Genomic DNA, 19125 nt, shown 5'->3' on the forward strand with positions numbered 1-19125 from the left:
TCTGATACCTCACTGTCTAAATAGATATGGTGTGGACTGTATACTCAATACAATCTACATCTGATACCTCACTGTCTAAATAGATATGGTGTGGACTGTATACTCAATACAATCTAAATCTGATACCTCACTGTCTAAATAGATATGGTGTGGACTGTATACTCAATACAATCTAAATCTGATTCCTCACTGTCTAAATAGATATGGTGTGGACTGTTTACTCAATACAATCTATATCTGATACCTCACTGTCTAAATAGATATGGTGTGGACTGTATACTCAATACAATCTAAATCTGATTCCTCACTGTCTAAATAGATATGGTGTGGACTGTATACTCAATACAATCTAAATCTGATACCTCACTGTCTAAATAGATATGGTGTGGACTGTATACTCAATACAATCTAAATCTGATACCTCACTGTCTAAATAGATATGGTGTGGACTGTATACTCAATACAATCTAATCTGATACCTCACTGTCTAAATAGATATGGTGTGGACTGTATACTCAATACAATCTAAATCTGATACCTCACTGTCTAAATAGATATGGTGTGGACTGTACACTCAATACAATCTGATTCTGATTCCTCACTGTCTGTCTTCTGACTGATACTGCTTTTTAAACTGGTCTGGTCAGTCTACTCATAATATTTGTACTATACATGTTTCTATCTGCAGGCAATACTTTGATCATTTGTAATTTTTTAATGATACACTATCATTTATGAATAGATATGGAAGGTTTCAGGACACTGATATATCTGAATATGTTGAAAAAAATATACTGCCACTATTTTCACCACCAAAGAATATCAGTGTGATTTTAATATGATTTGACTCTTTGCAGGCTGTCAGGCTGTCTAGTCACAGAGGAAGGCTGTGCTTCTCTGGTCTCAGCTCTGAGGTCAAACCCCTCACACCTGAGAGAGCTGGACCTGAGCTACAATCACCCAGGAGACTCAGGAGTCAGACTGCTCTCTGCTGGACTGGAGGATCCACACTGCAGACTGGAGAAACTCAAGTATGTAGAGGGTTTATGTCAATGTTCATATCAGACATGTTGGACTTATCAGGCTAGTTAAGACAAACATTCTGACCACCACTTGGACAAAGTTGTGTGTGTGTGTGTGTGTGTGTGGGTGGGTGAGTGTCCTGTCTGTATGTGGACAAACTGTGTTCAGTGTCTCACACACACACTGACACACACACAGTGGACACAACAGACACACACAAACAAGCACTGGACACACAACACACACACACAGTACACACACACACACAGTGTACACACACACACACACACACATACACACACACACACACACACACACTGGACACTGACAAACTGGACACGTGTGACACACACACACAAACACACTGGACACACACAGAACACACACAAAATGGACACACACACTGGACTCACACACACACTGGACACACACACACACACACACACACAAACAAGCACTGGACACACACACACACAGGACACACACACAGTACACACACACTGGACACACACACACAACACACACACACACACACACTGGACACACACACACACTGTACACACACACACACACACACACACAGGACTGGACACACACACACACTGGACACACACACACACACACACACACTGGACACACAGAAAAACTGGACACACACACACAGGACACACACACACACACACACTACACACACACAAAAACAAACACACAAACAACACACTGGACACACAAACACACTGGACACACACACACACTGGATACACACACACACACACACACACACACACACACTGGACACAAACACACTGGTCACAAAAACACACACACACAGACAAACATTCGCTTGATATATGCTATATGTGTGTGTGTGTGTGTGTGTGTGTGTGTGTGTGTGAGTTCAGGTGTATCCCTCAATGACTGTCTGTTCTTCTGCTTACCGCTACAGTGTGGAACATGGTGGAGAGAACAGAATGAAACCTGGACTTAGAAAATGTGAGTGTTGACTGCTGTGAAGAATATGACTAAGAATAAGTCTTAATTCAAGTTAAGTCGAAGTAAAAGACCACCATCATTACTTACTTGGTCATATTAAATATCAGCTGTAGTTCCACAGAAGCAGAAATCAGGGACACCAACGTTTACAAAGAGTTGCTTTGTGTGTGTGTGTGTGTGTGTGTGTGTGTGTGGCGTGTTCATGTTACATTGGAAATGTGTGTGTGTGTGTGTAATTAATGTGAATAAGTGTGTTTTATATTACCATACAGTATAACATATGATCATTCAACAAGTCTCAAGTTACCTTAACTTCTCCTTTTGATACCTAGAAACATCTACATTAAATGAATTAGTGAAAAGTGAGTTAACATTCTAATGTGAATGATGATGATTTCTAATATTGTGTCTGGTTTCATTCATCAGATGTCTGTGATCTCACACTGGACCCAAACACAGTAGACAGACACCTCTCTCTGTCTGAGGGGAACAGAAAGGTGACATGGAGGAGAGAGGAGCAGCCGTATCCTGATCACCCAGAGAGATTTGAGGACTGTGGACAGGTGCTGTGTAGAGAGGGTCTGACTGGGCGCTGTTACTGGGAGGTAGAGTGGAGTGGGAGAGGGGCTGTTATAGGAGTGACATATAAAGGAATCAGCAGGAGAGGAAGGGGTTGATGACTGTTGTCTTGGATACAATGACAAGTCCTGGAGTCTGTTCTGCTCTGACAACAGTTACACTGCCTGGCACAATAATAATCCCACTACCATAGACGTCCCCTCCTCCAGCCCCACAGAGTAGGAGTGTATCTGGACTGGCCAGCCGGCACTCTGTCCTTCTATAGAGCCTCCTCTGACACACTGACCCACCTGATCACATTCACCTCCACATTCACTGAGCCCCTCTATCCAGGGTTTAGGGTTTATTATTTTCGACTCAGTGTCCCTGAAATAATAAACACACACACACACACACACAGGACACACACACACAGGACACACACACACACTGGACACACACACACACTGGACACACACACACTGGACACACACACACTGGACACACACACACTGGACACACACACACACTGGACACACACACACACTGGACACACACACACACTGGACACACACACACACTGGACACACACACACACTGGACACACACACACACTGGACACACACACACACTGGACACACACACACACTGGACACACACACACACTGGACACACACACACACTGGACACACACACACACACTGGACACACACACACACTGGACACACACACACACACTGGACACACACACACACACTGGACACACACACACACACACTGGACACACACACACACTGGACACACACACACACACACACTGGACACACACACACACTGGACACACACACACACTGGACACACACACACACACACACACACACACACACACTGGACACACACACACACTGGACACACACACACACTGGACACACACACACACACTGGACACACACACACACACTGGACACACACACACACTGGACACACACACACACACACACACACACACACACACTGGACACACACACACACTGGACACACACACACACTGGACACACACACACACTCTGGACACACACACACACACTGGACACACACACACACACTGGACACACACACACACACACACACACACACACACACTGGACACACACACACACTCTGGACACACACACACACACTGGACACACACACACATACTGGACACACACACACTGGACAAACACACACTGGACACACACACACACAGACAGGACACACACACACACACTGAACACACACACACACACTGGACACACACACACACACTGGACACACACACTCTGGACACACACACACTCTGGACACACACACACACACTGGACACACACACACACACACACACACACTGGACACACACACACACTCTGGACACACACACACACTCACTGGACACACACACACAGACAGGACACACACACACAGACAGGACACACACACACTGGACAGGACACACTGGACACACACACACACTGGACAACACACACACACTGGACACACACACTCACACACACACACACACTGGACAAATACACACACACACACACACACACACAGGACACACAAGCACAGGACACACACACACTCTGGACACACACACACACTGGACACACACACACACACTGGACACACACACACACACACTGGACAAACACACACTGGACTACACACACTGGACACACACACACTGGACAAACACACACACTCACACACACTGGACAAACACACACACAAACACACACACTGGACAACACTCTGGACACACACACACACAAACACACACACAGGACACACACACACTGGACACACACACACTGGACAAACACACACTGGACAAATACACACACTGGACACACACACACTCTGGACACACACACACACACTGGACACACACACACTGGACAAACACACACACACTGGGGACACACACACACTGGACACACACACACAGGACACACACACACACACACACAGGACACACACACACACAGGGACAACACACACACACACACACACACACACACACTGGACACACACACACACTCTGGACACACACACACACAGGACACACACACACACATGGACACACACACACACTCTGGACACACACACACACTGGACACACACACACTCTGGACACACACACACACTGGACACACACACACACTGGACACACACACACACTGGACACACACACACACACACTGGACACACACACACACTGGACACACACACACACTGGACACACACACACACTGGACACACACACACACTGGACACACACACATTCTGGACACACACACACACGACACACTGGACACACACACACTCTGGACACACACACACACACACACACACACACACACACACTGGACACACACACACACACACTGGACACACACACACTGGACACACACACACACACACACACACACTGGACACACACACACACTGGACACACACACACACACATTCTGGACACACACACACTCAACACACTGGACACACACACACATGGACACACACACACACTGGACACACACATTCTGGACACACACACACTGGACACACTGGACACACACACACACACACACACATTCTGGACACACACACACACACTCTGGACACACACACACTCTGGACACACACACACTCTGGACACACACACACACTCTGGACACACACACACACTCTGGACACACACACACACACACACACACACACTCTGGACACACACACACTTTGGACACACACACACACTCTGGACACACACACACACACTCTGGACACACACACACACTCTGGACACACACACACACTCTGGACACACACACACACTGGACACACACACACACTCTGGACACACACACACACTCTGGACACACACACACACTCTGGACACACACACACACACTGGACACACACACACTCTGGACACACACACACATTCTGGACACACACACACACACATGCGCGTCTTTCTATAGTTGTGAGGACCTCTGACAACAACACCGTTAAAATACCAATGTAATCATGTGTTGTCTTTTATGTTGAAAAACAAATTGTATAATTATATATGGACATACGCTCCATAGTTGTACAAGTATACAAGGATATATTGTACTTTTCATAATAAAACATACTTGAAACAAGAAAAGGCTGTTAATTGTGAAAACAGTTTGTTTATTGATTTTACGTTTCCTCTGTCAGGTTGATGTTAACCTGCGACTGGTTGAAACATGAAACAAATATGAAATGAAATACAAAACAATTAAATATGTGGAATAGAATTAAACAAATTGTACAACAGAGTGATGTAATGCAGGGTTACTATAGCAACAGAGTGTTGTGATGCAGGGTCACTATAGCAACAGAGTGTTGTGATGCAGGGTTACTATAGCAACAGAGTGTTGTGATGCAGGGTCACTATAGCAACAGAGTGTTGTGATGCAGGGTTACTATAGCAACAGAGTGTTGTAATGCAGGGTTACTATAGCAACAGAGTGTTGTAATGCAGGGTCACTATAGCAACAGAGTGTTGTGATGCAGGGTCACTATAGCAACAGAGTGTTGTAATGCAGGGTCACTATAGCAACAGAGTGTTGTAATGCAGGGTTACTATAGCAACAGAGTGTTGTAATGCAGGGTCACTATAGCAACAGAGTGTTGTGATGCAGGGTCACTATAGCAACAGAGTGTTGTGATGCAGGGTCACTATAGCAACAGAGTGATGTAATGCAGGGTCACTATAGCAACAGAGTGTTGTAATGCAGGGTCACTATAGCAACAGAGTGATGTAACAGAGTACTATAGCAACAGAGTGTTGTAATGCAGGGTTACTATAGCAACAGAGTGTTGTAATGCAGGGTCACTATAGCAACAGAGTGATGTAATGCAGGGTTACTATAGCAACAGAGTGTTGTAATGCAGGGTCACTATAGCAACAGAGTGATGTAATGCAGGGTCACTATAGCAACAGAGTGTTGTAATGCAGGGTCACTATAGCAACAGAGTGTTGTAATGCAGGGTCACTATAGCAACAGAGTTCTCTCTCTTTCTGCTCTGTTCTCTGCTCTCTCTGCCCTCTTCTCTCTCACTCTCTGTTCTCTTCTCCTCGCTCTGCTCTATCAGCTCTCTCAGCCTGCTCTCTGCTCTCTCTCTGCTCTGCTCTCTTTTCTCTGCTCTCTCTGTTCTCTCTCTCTCTCTCTCTCACACTCTCTGCTCTCTCTCCCACATTCTGCTCTCTCTCTCTCCCACATTCTGCTCTCTCTCTCTCCCACATTCTGCTCTCTCTCTGCTCTCTCTCTGCTCTCTCTCCACTCTGCTCTCTCTCTGCTCTCTCTCTCCCACACTCTGCTCTCTCTAATCTCTCTCCCACACTCTGCTCTCTGCTCTCTCTCTCTCCCACACTCTGCTCTCTCTCTCTCACTTTCTCTTATCTTAACAGTGGTGCAGTTTGGACAATCACCACTTGATGGCAGTGTTCAACCAGAAGTGATGAAAAGAACATCACTGCAGAGAGAGAGAGACTAATATACTGATATACAGTAACATTCAGAAAGTATTCAGACCCCTTGACTTTTTACACATTTTGTCACGTTACAGCCTTATTCTAAAATGAATTAAATGTGTTTTTCCCCTCATCAATCTACATACAATAACCCAGAATTACAAAGCAAAAACGGTTCACTTTATGTGTGAACATTTTTATTTAAAAAAAACGTAGATATCACAGAGGGAGAGGGAGAGTAGAGAGTCAGAACAGAGGGAAAGAGAGAGATGGAGGAGTAGAGAGTCAGAACAGAGGGAAGAGAGAGAGATGGAGGGTAGAGAGTCAGAACAGAGGGAAAGAGAGAGATGGAGGGTAGAGAGTCAGAACAGAGGGAAAGAGAGAGATGGAGGGAGAGAGTCAGAACAGAGGGAAAGAGAGAGATGGAGGGTAGAGAGTCAGAACAGAGAGGGAGAGAGAGATGGAGGGTAGAGAGTCAGAACAGAGGGAAGTCAGAGAGAGGAGGGGAGAGAGTCAGAACAGAGAGAGAGAGATGAGTCAGAACAGAGTCAGAACAGAGAGGGAAAGAGAGAGAGAGGGAGGGAGAGAGTCAGAACAGAGGGAGAGAGAGATGAGAGTCAGAACAGAGGGAAGAGAGAGATGGAGGGGAGAGAGTCAGAACAGAGGGAAAGAGAGAGAGATGGAGGGTAGAGAGTCAGAACAGAGGGAAGAAGAGAGGGAGGGAGGGAGAGTCAGAACAGAGGGAAAGAGAGAGAGGGAGGGGAGAGAGTCAGAACAGAGGGAAAGAGAGAGATGGAGGGTAGAGAGTCAGAACAGAGGGAAGAGAGAGAGATGGAGGGTAGAGAGTCAGAACAGAGGGAAAGAGAGAGAGGGAGGGGAGAGAGTCAGAACAGAGAGAGAGAGATGAGAGTCAGAACAGAGGGAAAGAGAGAGAGAGGGAGGGTAGAGAGTCAGAACAGAGAGAGAGAGATGAGAGTCAGAACAGAGGGAAGAGAGAGATGGAGGGGAGAGAGTCAGAACAGAGGGAAGAGAGAGAGAGATGGAGGGTAGAGAGTCAGAACAGAGGGAAAGAGAGAGAGAGGGGGGAGAGAGTCAGAACAGAGAGAGAGAGATGAGAGTCAGAACAGAGGGAAAGAGAGAGAGAGGGAGGGTAGAGAGTCAGAACAGAGGGAAAGAGAGAGATGGAGGGGAGAGAGTCAGAACAGAGGGAAAGAGAGAGATGGAGGGGAGAGAGTCAGAACAGAGGGAAAGAGAGAGATGGAGGGTAGAGAGTCAGAACAGAGGGAACGAGAGAGGAGGGGAGAGAGTCAGATCAGAGGGAAAAGAGAGAGAGAGCGAGGGTAGAGAGTCAGAACAGAGGGAAAGAGATAGCTGGAGGGTAGAGAGTCAGAACAGAGGGAAAGAGAGAGAGAGGGAGGGTAGAGAGTCAGAACAGATGGAAAGAGGGAGGAGAGAGAGGGAGGGTAGAGAGTCAGAACAGAGGAAAAGAGAGAGGATATGTGGAATTTGCTTTATGTTTGGTAATTGGGGGAGCCTTTGAGCCCTGATGGGCTGGGTGACATCAGTGACTCTCTATGATATTACTGTTGCTGTGGAGGGAGAGCAGAGAGAGATTAGTCAGCAGAAATTATTCAGGACGACGTTCGTCTTTAAATGTATTTTCTTCATTTCTCTCTTTCCCCACTGAGGAAGATAAAGGACACACACACACATAGACAGACAGACAGACAGACAGACAGACACACAGACAGACACGTTTGGGCTAGGTAATCAGGAATTCCTCCCAAGGTGCGTATATTGATTTTAGTCCCCTTCTCATTAACTAGCTACTGACAGTGACCAGAGATGGGTAGATTGAGCAAGAGGGTGTGTGTGTGTGTGTGTGTGTGTGTGTGTGTGTGTGTGCAAGCGTTTTTACATGTGTGTTTTTGTGAGTTAACATTGAGCTAGATGGGGGTGTGTGTGTGTGTGCGTGCAAGCGTGTGAGGAACAGATACAGGGGAGAAAAAGAACAGGAGGACATGGGAAGAGTTTCAATAAGAGTAATTGGATGTATAGAAGAGGAGGAGGAGGAGGAGAGAGAACATGGTAAGAAGAGGACAAGATGAGGGAGATGAAGAGGATGAAGGAGAAGGAGAAGTAAACATATGTGGATGTAGAGGAAGAGGAGGAAGGAGAAGAAGAAGTAAACATATGTGGATGTAGAGGAAGAGGAGGAAGGAGAAGTAAACATATGTGGATGTAGAGGAAGAGGAGGAAGGAGAAGGAGAAGTAAACATATGTGGATGTAGAGGAAGAGGAAGAAGGAGAAGGAGAAGTAAACATATGTGGATGTAGAGGAAGAGGAGGAAGGAGAAGGAGAAGTAAACATATGTGGATGTAGAGGAAGAGGAGGAAGGAGAATCAGAAGTAAACATATGTGGATGTAGAGGAAGAGGAGGAAGAAGAAGTAAACATATGTGGATGTAGAGGAAGGAGAAGGAGAAGTAAACATATGTGGATGTAGAGGAAGAGGAGGAAGGAGAAGAAGAAGTAAACATATGTGGATGTAGAGGAAGAGAAAACATTATGAATGTAGAGGAAGGAGAAGGAGAAGTAAACATATGTGGATGTAGAGGAAGGAGAAGGAGAAGTAAACATGTGGATGTAGAGGAAGAGGAGGAAGGAGAGGAATGTGGAGGAGGAAGGAGAAGAAGAAGTAAACATATGTGGATGTAGAGGAAGAGGAGGAAGGAGAAGTAAACATATGTGGATGAAGAGGAAGAGGAGGAAGGAGGAAGGAGAAGAAGTAAACATATGTGGATGTAGAGGAAGAGGAGGAAGGAGAAGGAGAAGTAAACATATGTGGATGTAGAGGAAGAGGAGGAAGGAGAAGTAAACATATGTGGATGTAGAGGAAGAGGAAGAGGAGGAAGGAGAAGGAGAAGTAAACATATGTGGATGTAGAGGAAGAGGAGGAAGGAGAAGAAGAAGTAAACATATGTGGATGTAGAGGAAGAGGAAGAGGAGGAAGGAGAAGGAGAAGTAAACATATGTGGATGTAGAGGAAGAGGAAGAAGGAGAAGGAGAAGTAAACATATGTGGATGTAGAGGAAGAGGAGGAAGGAGAAGGAGAAGTAAACATATGTGGATGTAGAGGAAGAGGAGGAAGGAGAATCAGAAGTAAACATATGTGGATGTAGAGGAAGAGGAGGAAGAAGAAGTAAACATATGTGGATGTAGAGGAAGAGGAGGAAGAAGAAGTAAACATATGTGGATGTAGAGGAAGGAGAAGGAGAAGTAAACATATGTGGATGTAGAGGAAGAGGAGGAAGGAGAAGAAGAAGTAAACATATGTGGATGTAGAGGAAGAGGAGGAAGGAGAAGGAGAAGTAAACATATGTGGATGTAGAGGAAGGAGAAGGAGAAGTAAACATGTGGATGTAGAGGAAGAGGAGGAAGGAGAAGAAGAAGTAAACATATGTGGATGTAGAGGAAGAGGAGGAAGGAGAAGGAGAAGTAAACATATGTGGATGAAGAGGAAGAGGAGGAAGGAGAAGTAAACATATGTGGATGAAGAGGAAGAGGAGGAAGGAGAAGTAAACATATGTGGATGAAGAGGAAGAGGAGGAAGGAGGAAGGAGAAGAAGTAAACATATGTGGATGTAGAGGAAGAGGAGGAAGGAGAAGGAGAAGTAAACATATGTGGATGTAGAGGAAGAGGAGGAAGGAGAAGTAAACATATGTGGATGTAGAGGAAGAGGAAGAGGAGGAAGGAGAAGGAGAAGTAAACATATGTGGATGTAGAGGAAGAGGAGGAAGGAGAAGAAGAAGTAAACATATGTGGATGTAGAGGAAGAGGAAGAGGAAGAGGAGGAAGGAGAAGGAGAAGTAAACATATGTGGATGTAGAGGAAGAGGAGGAAGGAGAAGTAAACATATGTGGATGTAGAGAAGAGGAGAGGAGGAGGAAGGAGAAGGAGAAGTAAACATATGTGGATGTAGAGGAAGAGGAGGAAGGAGAAGGAGAAGTAAACATATGTGGATGTAGAGGAAGAGGAGGAAGGAGAAGGAGAAGTAAACATATGTGGATGTAGAGGAAGAGGAGGAAGGAGAAGGAGAAGTAAACATATGTGGATGTAGAGGAAGAGGAAGAGGAGGAAGGAGAAGTAAACATATGTGGATGTAGAGGAAGAGGAGGAAGGAGACGTAAACATATGTGGATGTAGAGGAAGAGGAGGAAGAAGAAGAAGAAGTAAACATATGTGGATGTAGAGGAAGAGGAGGAAGGAGAAGTAAACATATGTGGATGTAGAGGAAGAGGAAGAGGACAACAGTTACACTGCCTGGCACAATAATAATCCCACTACCATAGACGTCCCCTCCTCCAGCTCCCACAGAGTAGGAGTGTATCTGGACTGGCCAGCCGGCACTCTGTCCTTCTATAGAGCCTCCTCTGACACACTGACCCACCTGATCACATTCACCTCCACATTCACTGAGCCCCTCTATCCAGGGTTTAGGGTTTATTATGATTCCTCAGTGTCCCTGAAATAACACACTGGTTTGATGACTCAGTGTCTCTCTGTCAGTGATACACACACACACTGGGCACACACACACACACACACACACACACACACACACACACACACACACACACACACACACACACACACACACACACACACACTGGACTCACACACACACACACAAACACACACTGGACTCACACACACACACACACACACACACTGGACATACACACACACTGGACACAAACACACACTGGACACACACACACACTGGACATACACACACACTGGACACACACACACACTGGACACAAACACACACTGGACACAAACACACACTGGACACAAACACACACTGGACACACACACATAGCCAGGGTTTAGGCTTTGGTGGTTTGGCGACTCAGTGTAAATAATAACATGAAACACACACTGGACACACACTGGACACACACACACACACACTGGACACACACTGGACACACACACACACACACACACACACTGGACACACACTGGACACACACACACACACACTGGACACACACACACACACACTGGACACACACTGGACACACACACACTGGACACACACACGCTGGACACACACACGCTGGACACACACACACACAAACACACACACTGGGCAATTACACACACACACACTGGACCACACACTGGACCACACACTGGACACACACACTGGACACACACACTGGACACACACACTGGACACAAACACACACACACACACTGGCTACACACACACTGGACACACACACTGGACACACACACTGGACACACACACTGGACACAAACACACACACACACACTGGTTACACACACACTGGACACACACACTGGACACACACACTGGACACAAACACACACACACACACTGGTTACACACACACACTGGACACACACACACTGGACGCACACACTAGATACACACACACACTGGACACACACACACACAAACTGGACACACACACACACACACCTGCTGGACACACACACACAGATACACCTGCTGGACACACACACTGGTTACACACACACACTGGACACACACACACTGGACACAAACACTAGATACACACTGGACACACACACACACACACACCTGCTGGACACACACACTAGATACACACACACTGGACGCACACACTACACACACACACTGGACACACACACACACACATGCTGGACACACACACTAGATACACACACACACTGGACACACACACACACACACTGGACACACACACACACACACACACAGTAGAGATGGAAGGAGAAGTAAACATATGTGGATGTAGAGGAAGAGGAGGAAGGAGAAGTAAACATATGTGGATGTAGAGGAAGAGGAAGAGGAGGAAGGAGAAGGAGAAGTACACATATGTGGATGTAGAGGAAGAGGAGGAAGGAGAAGTAAACATATGTGGATGTAGAGGAAGAGGAGGAAGGAGAAGGAGAAGTAAACATATGTGGATGTAGAGGAAGAGGAGGAAGGAGAAGAAGAAGTAAACATATGTGGATGTAGAGGAAGAGGAAGAGGAGGAAGGAGAAGTAAACATATGTGGATGTAGAGGAAGAGGAAGAGGAGGAAGGAGAAGTAAACATATGTGGATGTAGAGGAAGAGGAGGAAGAAGAAGTAAACATATGTGGATGTAGAGGAAGAGGAAGAGGAGAAGGAGAAGTAAACATATGTGGATGTAGAGGAAGAGGAGGAAGGAGAAGAAGAAGTAAACATATGTGGATGTAGAGGAAGAGGAAGAGGAGGAAGGAGAAGTAAACATATGTGGATGTAGAGGAAGAGGAAGAGGAGGAAGGAGAAGGAGAAGTAAACATATGTGGATGTAGAGGAAGAGGAGGAAGAAGAAGTAAACATATGTGGATGTAGAGGAAGAGGAGGAAGAAGAAGTAAACATATGTGGATGTAGAGGAAGAGGAGGAAGGAGAAGTAAACATATGTGGATGTAGAGGAAGAGGAGGAAGGAGAAGAAGAAGTAAACATATGTGGATGTAGAGGAAGAGGAGGAAGGAGAAGAAGAAGTAAACATATGTGGATGTAGAGGAAGAGGAAGAAGGAGAAGGAGAAGTAAACATATGTGGATGTAGAGGAAGAGGAGGAAGGAGACGTAAACATATGTGGATGTAGAGGAAGAGGAAGAGGAAGAAGGAGAAGTAAACATATGTGGATGTAGAGGAAGAGGAAGAGGAGGAAGGAGTAGAAGAAGTAAACATATGTGGATGTAGAGGAAGAGGAGGAAGGAGAAGTAAACATATGTGGATGTAGAGGAAGAGGAGGAAGGAGCAGGAGATTTAAACACATGTGGATGTAGAGGAAGAGGAGGAAGGAGAAGTAAACATATGTGGATGTAGAGGAAGAGGAGGAAGGAGAAGGATAAGTAAACATATGTGGATGTAGAGGAAGAGGAGGAAGGAGAAGGAGAAGTAAACATATGTGGATGTAGAGGAAGAGGAGGAAGGAGAAGGAGAAGTAAACATATGTGGATGTAGAGGAAGAGGAGGAAGGAGAAGGAGTAAACACATGTGGATGTAGAGGAAGAGGAGGAAGGAGAAGAAGTAAACATATGTGGATGTAGAGGAAGAGGAGGAAGGAGAAGAAGAAGTAAACATATGTGGATGTAGAGGAAGAAGAAGAGGAGGAAGAAGAAGTAAACTTATGTGGATGTAGAGGAAGAGGAGGAAGGAGAAGTAAACATATGTGGATGTAGAGGAAGAGGAAGAGGAGTAAGAAGAAGTAAACATATGTGGATGTAGAGGAAGAGGAGGAAGGAGAAGTAAACATGTGTGGATGTAGAGGAAGAGGAGGAAGGAGAAGAAGAAGTAAACACATGTGGATGTAGAGGAAGAGGAGGAAGTAGAAGAAGAAGTAAACATATGTGGATGTAGAGGAAGAGGAGGAAGGAGAAGAAGAAGTAAACACATGTGGATGTAGAGGAAGAGGAGGAAGTAGAAGAAGAAGTAAACATATGTGGATGTAGAGGAAGAGGAGGAAGGAGGAAGAAGTAAACACATGTGGATGTAGAGGAAGAGGAGGAAGTAGAAGAAGAATTAAACACATGTGGATGTAGAGGAAGAGGAGGAAGGAGAAGTAAACATATGTGGATGTAGAGGAAGAGGAGGAAGGAGAAGGAGAAGTAAACATATGTGGATGTAGAGGAAGAGGAGGAAGGAGAAGGAGTAAACACATGTGGATGTAGAGGAAGAGGAGGAAGGAGAAAAGTAAACATATGTGGATGTAGAGGAAGAGGAAGAGGAGGAAGAAGAAGTAAACATATGTGGATGTAGAGGAAGAGGAGGAAGGAGAAGTAAACATATGTGGATGTAGAGGAAGAGGAGGAAGGAGAAGAAGAAGTAAACATATGTGGATGTAGAGGAAGAGGAAGAGGAGGAAGAAGAAGTAAACATATGTGGATGTAGAGGAAGAGGAGGAAGGAGAAGTAAACATATGTGGATGTAGAGGAAGAGGAGGAAGGAGAAGAAGAAGTAAACATATGTGGATGTAGAGGAAGAGGAAGAGGAGGAAGAAGAAGTAAACATATGTGGATGTAGAGGAAGAGGAGGAAGGAGAAGGAGAAGTAAACATATGTGGATGTAGAGGAAGAGGAGGAAGGAGAAGAAGAAGTAAACATGTGGATGTAGAGGAAGAGGAAGAGGAGGAAGAAGAAGTAAACATATGTGGATGTAGAGGAAGAGGAGGAAGGAGAAGAAGAAGTAAACATATGTGGATGTAGAGGAAGAGGAGGAAGGAGAAGGAGAAGTAAACATATGTGGATGTAGAGGAAGAGGAGGAAGGAGAAAAAGTTGATGCACAGTAGGTGGCAGTGTTGCTCTTTAAACAGAGGAGGAGGAGAGAAGAAGAGGGAGGAGAGAAGATGGATGGAGGAGGAGAGAAGATTGAGAGAAGAAGATGGAGGGAGGAGGAGGAGGAGAGATGAAGAGGGAGGGAGGAGAGAAGGCGGAGGGAGGAGGAGGAGAGAAGAAGAGGGAGGGAGGAGAGAAGGTGGAGGGAGGAGGAGAGAAGAAGAGGGAGGGAGGAGAGAAGGTGGAGGGAGGAGGAGAGAAGAAGAGGGGGGGAGGGAGGAGGAGAGAAGAGGGAGAGGAAGAGAGAAAGTGAAGGAATATGTGAATATGTCAATGAATATGGAGGGAAAGATGAAAAATTAAACAAGGTCTGAAAATAAAAGCTATTAATATATACTGTTATCCACCAATGAGAGAGGAAACATTCTGTTCTACCTCCTCTCCACCAATGAGAGAGGAAACATTCTGTTCTACCTCCTCTCCACCAATGAAAGAGGAAACATTCTGTTCTACCTCCTCTCCACCAATGAGAGAGGAAACATTCTGTTCTACCTCCTCTCCACCAATGAGAGAGGTAACATTCTGTTTATACCTCCTCTCCACCAATGAGAGAGGAAACATTCTCTTCTACCTCCTCTCCACCAATGAGAGAAGAAACATTCTGTTCTACCTCCTCTCCACCAATGAGAGGAAACATTCTGTTCTACCTCCTCTCCACCAATGAGAGGAAACATTCTGTTTCTACCTCATCTCCACCAATGAGAGAGGTAACATTCTGTTCTACCTCCTCTCCACCAATGAGAGAGGAAACATTCTGTTTATACCTCCTCTCCACCAATGAGAGAGGAAACATTCTGTTTCTACCTCCTCTCCACCAATGAGAGAGGTAACATTCTGTTCTACCTCCTCTCCACCAATGAGAGAGGAAACATTCTGTTTCTACCTCCTCTCCACCAATGAGAGAGGAAACATTCTGTTTCTACCTCCTCTCCACCAATGAGAGAGGTAACATTCTGTTCTACCTCCTCTCCACCAATGAGAGAGGAAACATTCTGTTTATACCTCCTCTCCACCAATGAGAGAGGAAACATTCTGTTTCTACCTCCTCTCCACCAATGAGAGAGGTAACATTCTGTTCTACCTCCTCTCCACCAATGAGAGGAAACATTCTGTTTCTACCTCCTCTCCACCAATGAGAGAGGTAACATTCTGTTCTACCTCCTCTCCACCAATGAGAGAGGAAACATTCTGTTTCTACCTCCTCTCCACCAATGAGAGAGGTAACATTCTGTTCTACCTCCTCTCTACCAATGAGAGGTAACATTCTGTTTCTACCTCCTCTCCACCAATGAGAGAGGTAACATTCTGTTCTACCTCCTCTCCACCAATGAGAGGAAACATTCTGTTTCTAACTCCTCTCCACCAATGAGAGAGGAAACATTCTGTTTCTAACTCCTCTCCACCAATGAGAGAGGAAACATTCTGTTTCTAACTCCTCTCCACCAATGAGAGGAAACATTCTGTTCTACCTCCTCTCCACCAATGAGAGAGGAAACATTCTGTTTCTAACTCCTCTCCACCAATGAGAGAGGAAACATTCTGTTTCTAACTCCTCTCCACCAATGAGAGAGGAAACATTCTGTTCTACCTCCTCTCCACCAATTTTTATTTTCTTTTATTTCACCTTTATTTAACCACGTAGGCAAGCTGAGAACAAGTTCTCATTTACAATTGCGACCTGGCCAAGATTGTCACGCCCTGGCCTTAGTATTCTGTGTTCTCTTTATTATTGTGGTTAGGCCAGGGTGTGACATGGGTGAATTATGTGTTTGTCTTGTCTAGGGGTTTTGTAGATTGATGGGGTTGTGTTTAGTATAGTAGTCTAGGTAAGTCTATGGTTGCCTGGAGTGGTTCTCAATCAGAGGCAGGTGGTTATCGTTGTCTCTGATTGGAAACCATATTTAGGCAGCCATATTCTTTAGGTATTTGGTGGGTGATTGTTCCTGTCTCTGTGTTTGTTGCACCACATAGGGCTGTTTCGGTTTTTCACCTTTCTTGTTTTTGTATATTGTTCGTAGTTTCATCTTTCATTAAAGATGTTTATGAATAACAACGCTGCATTTTGGTCCTCCTCTCTTTCACCAGAAGAAAACCGTAACTGAATCACCCACCACAACAGGACCAAGCGGCGTGGTGACAAGCAGCGGCAGCAGGAGCAGCGAAATCAAGATTTCTGGACTTGGAAGGAAATCTTGGATGGAAAAGGATCCTGGGCACAGCCAGGAGAATATCGCCGCCCCAAAGAAGAGCTGGAGGCGGTGAAGGCGGAGAGGCGCTGGTATGAGGAGGCAGCACGGCGGCGTGGATGGAAGCCCAAGAGTCAGCCCCAAAAATGTATTGGCGGGGCACACAGGGAGTATGGCGAAGCCAGGTATGAGACCTGCGCCAACTTCCTGTGCTTACCGGGGGGCTAGAGAGACCTGAGCCAACTTCCTGTGCTTACCGGCGGGCTAGAGAGACCGGGCAGGCACCGTGTTATGCTGTGGAGCGCACGGTGTCCCCAGTGCGGGTGCGTAGCCCGGTGCGGTACATACCAGCTCCTCGTATCGGCCAGGCTAGAGTGGGCATCGAGCCAAGTGCCATGAAGCCGGCTCTACGCATCTGGTCTCCAGTGCGTCTCCTTGGGCCGGCTTACATGGCACCAGCCTTGCGCATGGTGTCCCTGGTTCGCCTGCATAGCCCAGGACGGACTATTCCACCTCGCCGCACTGGCAGGGCGACCGGGAGCATTCAACCAGGTAAGGTTGGGCAGGGTCGGTGCTCAAGAGCTCCAGTGCGCCTGCACAGTCCGGTCTATCCAGTACCACCTCCACGCACCAGCCCTCCGGTGGCAGCTCCCTGCACCAGGCTTCCTGTGTGTGTCCTCGGCCCAGTACCACCAGTGCCAGCACCAGGCATCAGGCCTACAGTGCGCCTCGTCTGTCCAGCGCTGCCGGAGCCTTCCTCCTCGCCAGCGCCGCCGGAGTCTCCCGCCTGTCATGAGCCACCAGAGTCTCCCGCCTGTCCAGAGCCGCCAGAGTCTCCCGTCTGTCCAGAGCCGCCAGAGTCTCCCGCCTGTCATGAGCCGCCAGAGTCTCCCGCCTGTCATGAGCCGCCAGAGTCTCCCGCCTGTCATGAGCCGCCAGAGTCTCCCGCCTGTCATGAGCCGCCAGAGTCTCCCGCCTGTCATGAGCCGCCAGAGTCTCCCGACAGTCATGAGCCGCCAGAGTCTCCCGTCTGTCATGAGCCGCCAGAGTCTCCCGTCTCTGTCTCTCCCTCACACAGAGAGCAGCAGACGGGGTATAGATAGATAGAGACAGTGGAACTCCCTGTAGTCTGTCTCTCTCTGTCTCTCCCTGTCTCTCTCTGTCTCTCTCTGTCTCTCCCTCACACAGAGAGCAGCAGACGGGGTATAGATAGATAGATGAGAGAGTGGGAGTCCCTGTAGTCTGTCTCTCTCTGTCTCTGTCTCTCCCTCACTCAGAGAGCAGCAGACAGGATATAGATAGATAGATGAGACAGTGGAACTCCCTGTAGTCTGTCTCTCTCTGTCTCTCCCTCACACAGAGAGCAGCAGACAGGGTATAGATAGATAGATGAGACAGTGGGACT

General features: G+C 46.5%; 1 protein-coding gene across 1 annotated transcript; it reads left to right on the top strand.

The window, feature by feature from the left end:
• The first annotated feature begins 861 nt into the window (after window positions 1-861).
• LOC135571175 (stonustoxin subunit beta-like) lies at window positions 862-3446 on the top strand. The gene is made up of 3 exons (XM_065016964.1): window positions 862-1031; window positions 1970-2016; window positions 2443-3446. The coding sequence occupies exons 2-3, from the start codon at window positions 1995-1997 to the stop codon at window positions 2691-2693; spliced, it is 273 nt and encodes a 90-aa protein (XP_064873036.1). The 5' UTR covers window positions 862-1031; window positions 1970-1994; the 3' UTR covers window positions 2694-3446.
• The last annotated feature ends 15679 nt before the right edge of the window (window positions 3447-19125 follow it).

This window comes from Oncorhynchus nerka, unplaced genomic scaffold (assembly GCF_034236695.1).
Source record: "Oncorhynchus nerka isolate Pitt River unplaced genomic scaffold, Oner_Uvic_2.0 unplaced_scaffold_715, whole genome shotgun sequence".
NCBI lineage: Eukaryota > Metazoa > Chordata > Actinopteri > Salmoniformes > Salmonidae > Oncorhynchus > Oncorhynchus nerka.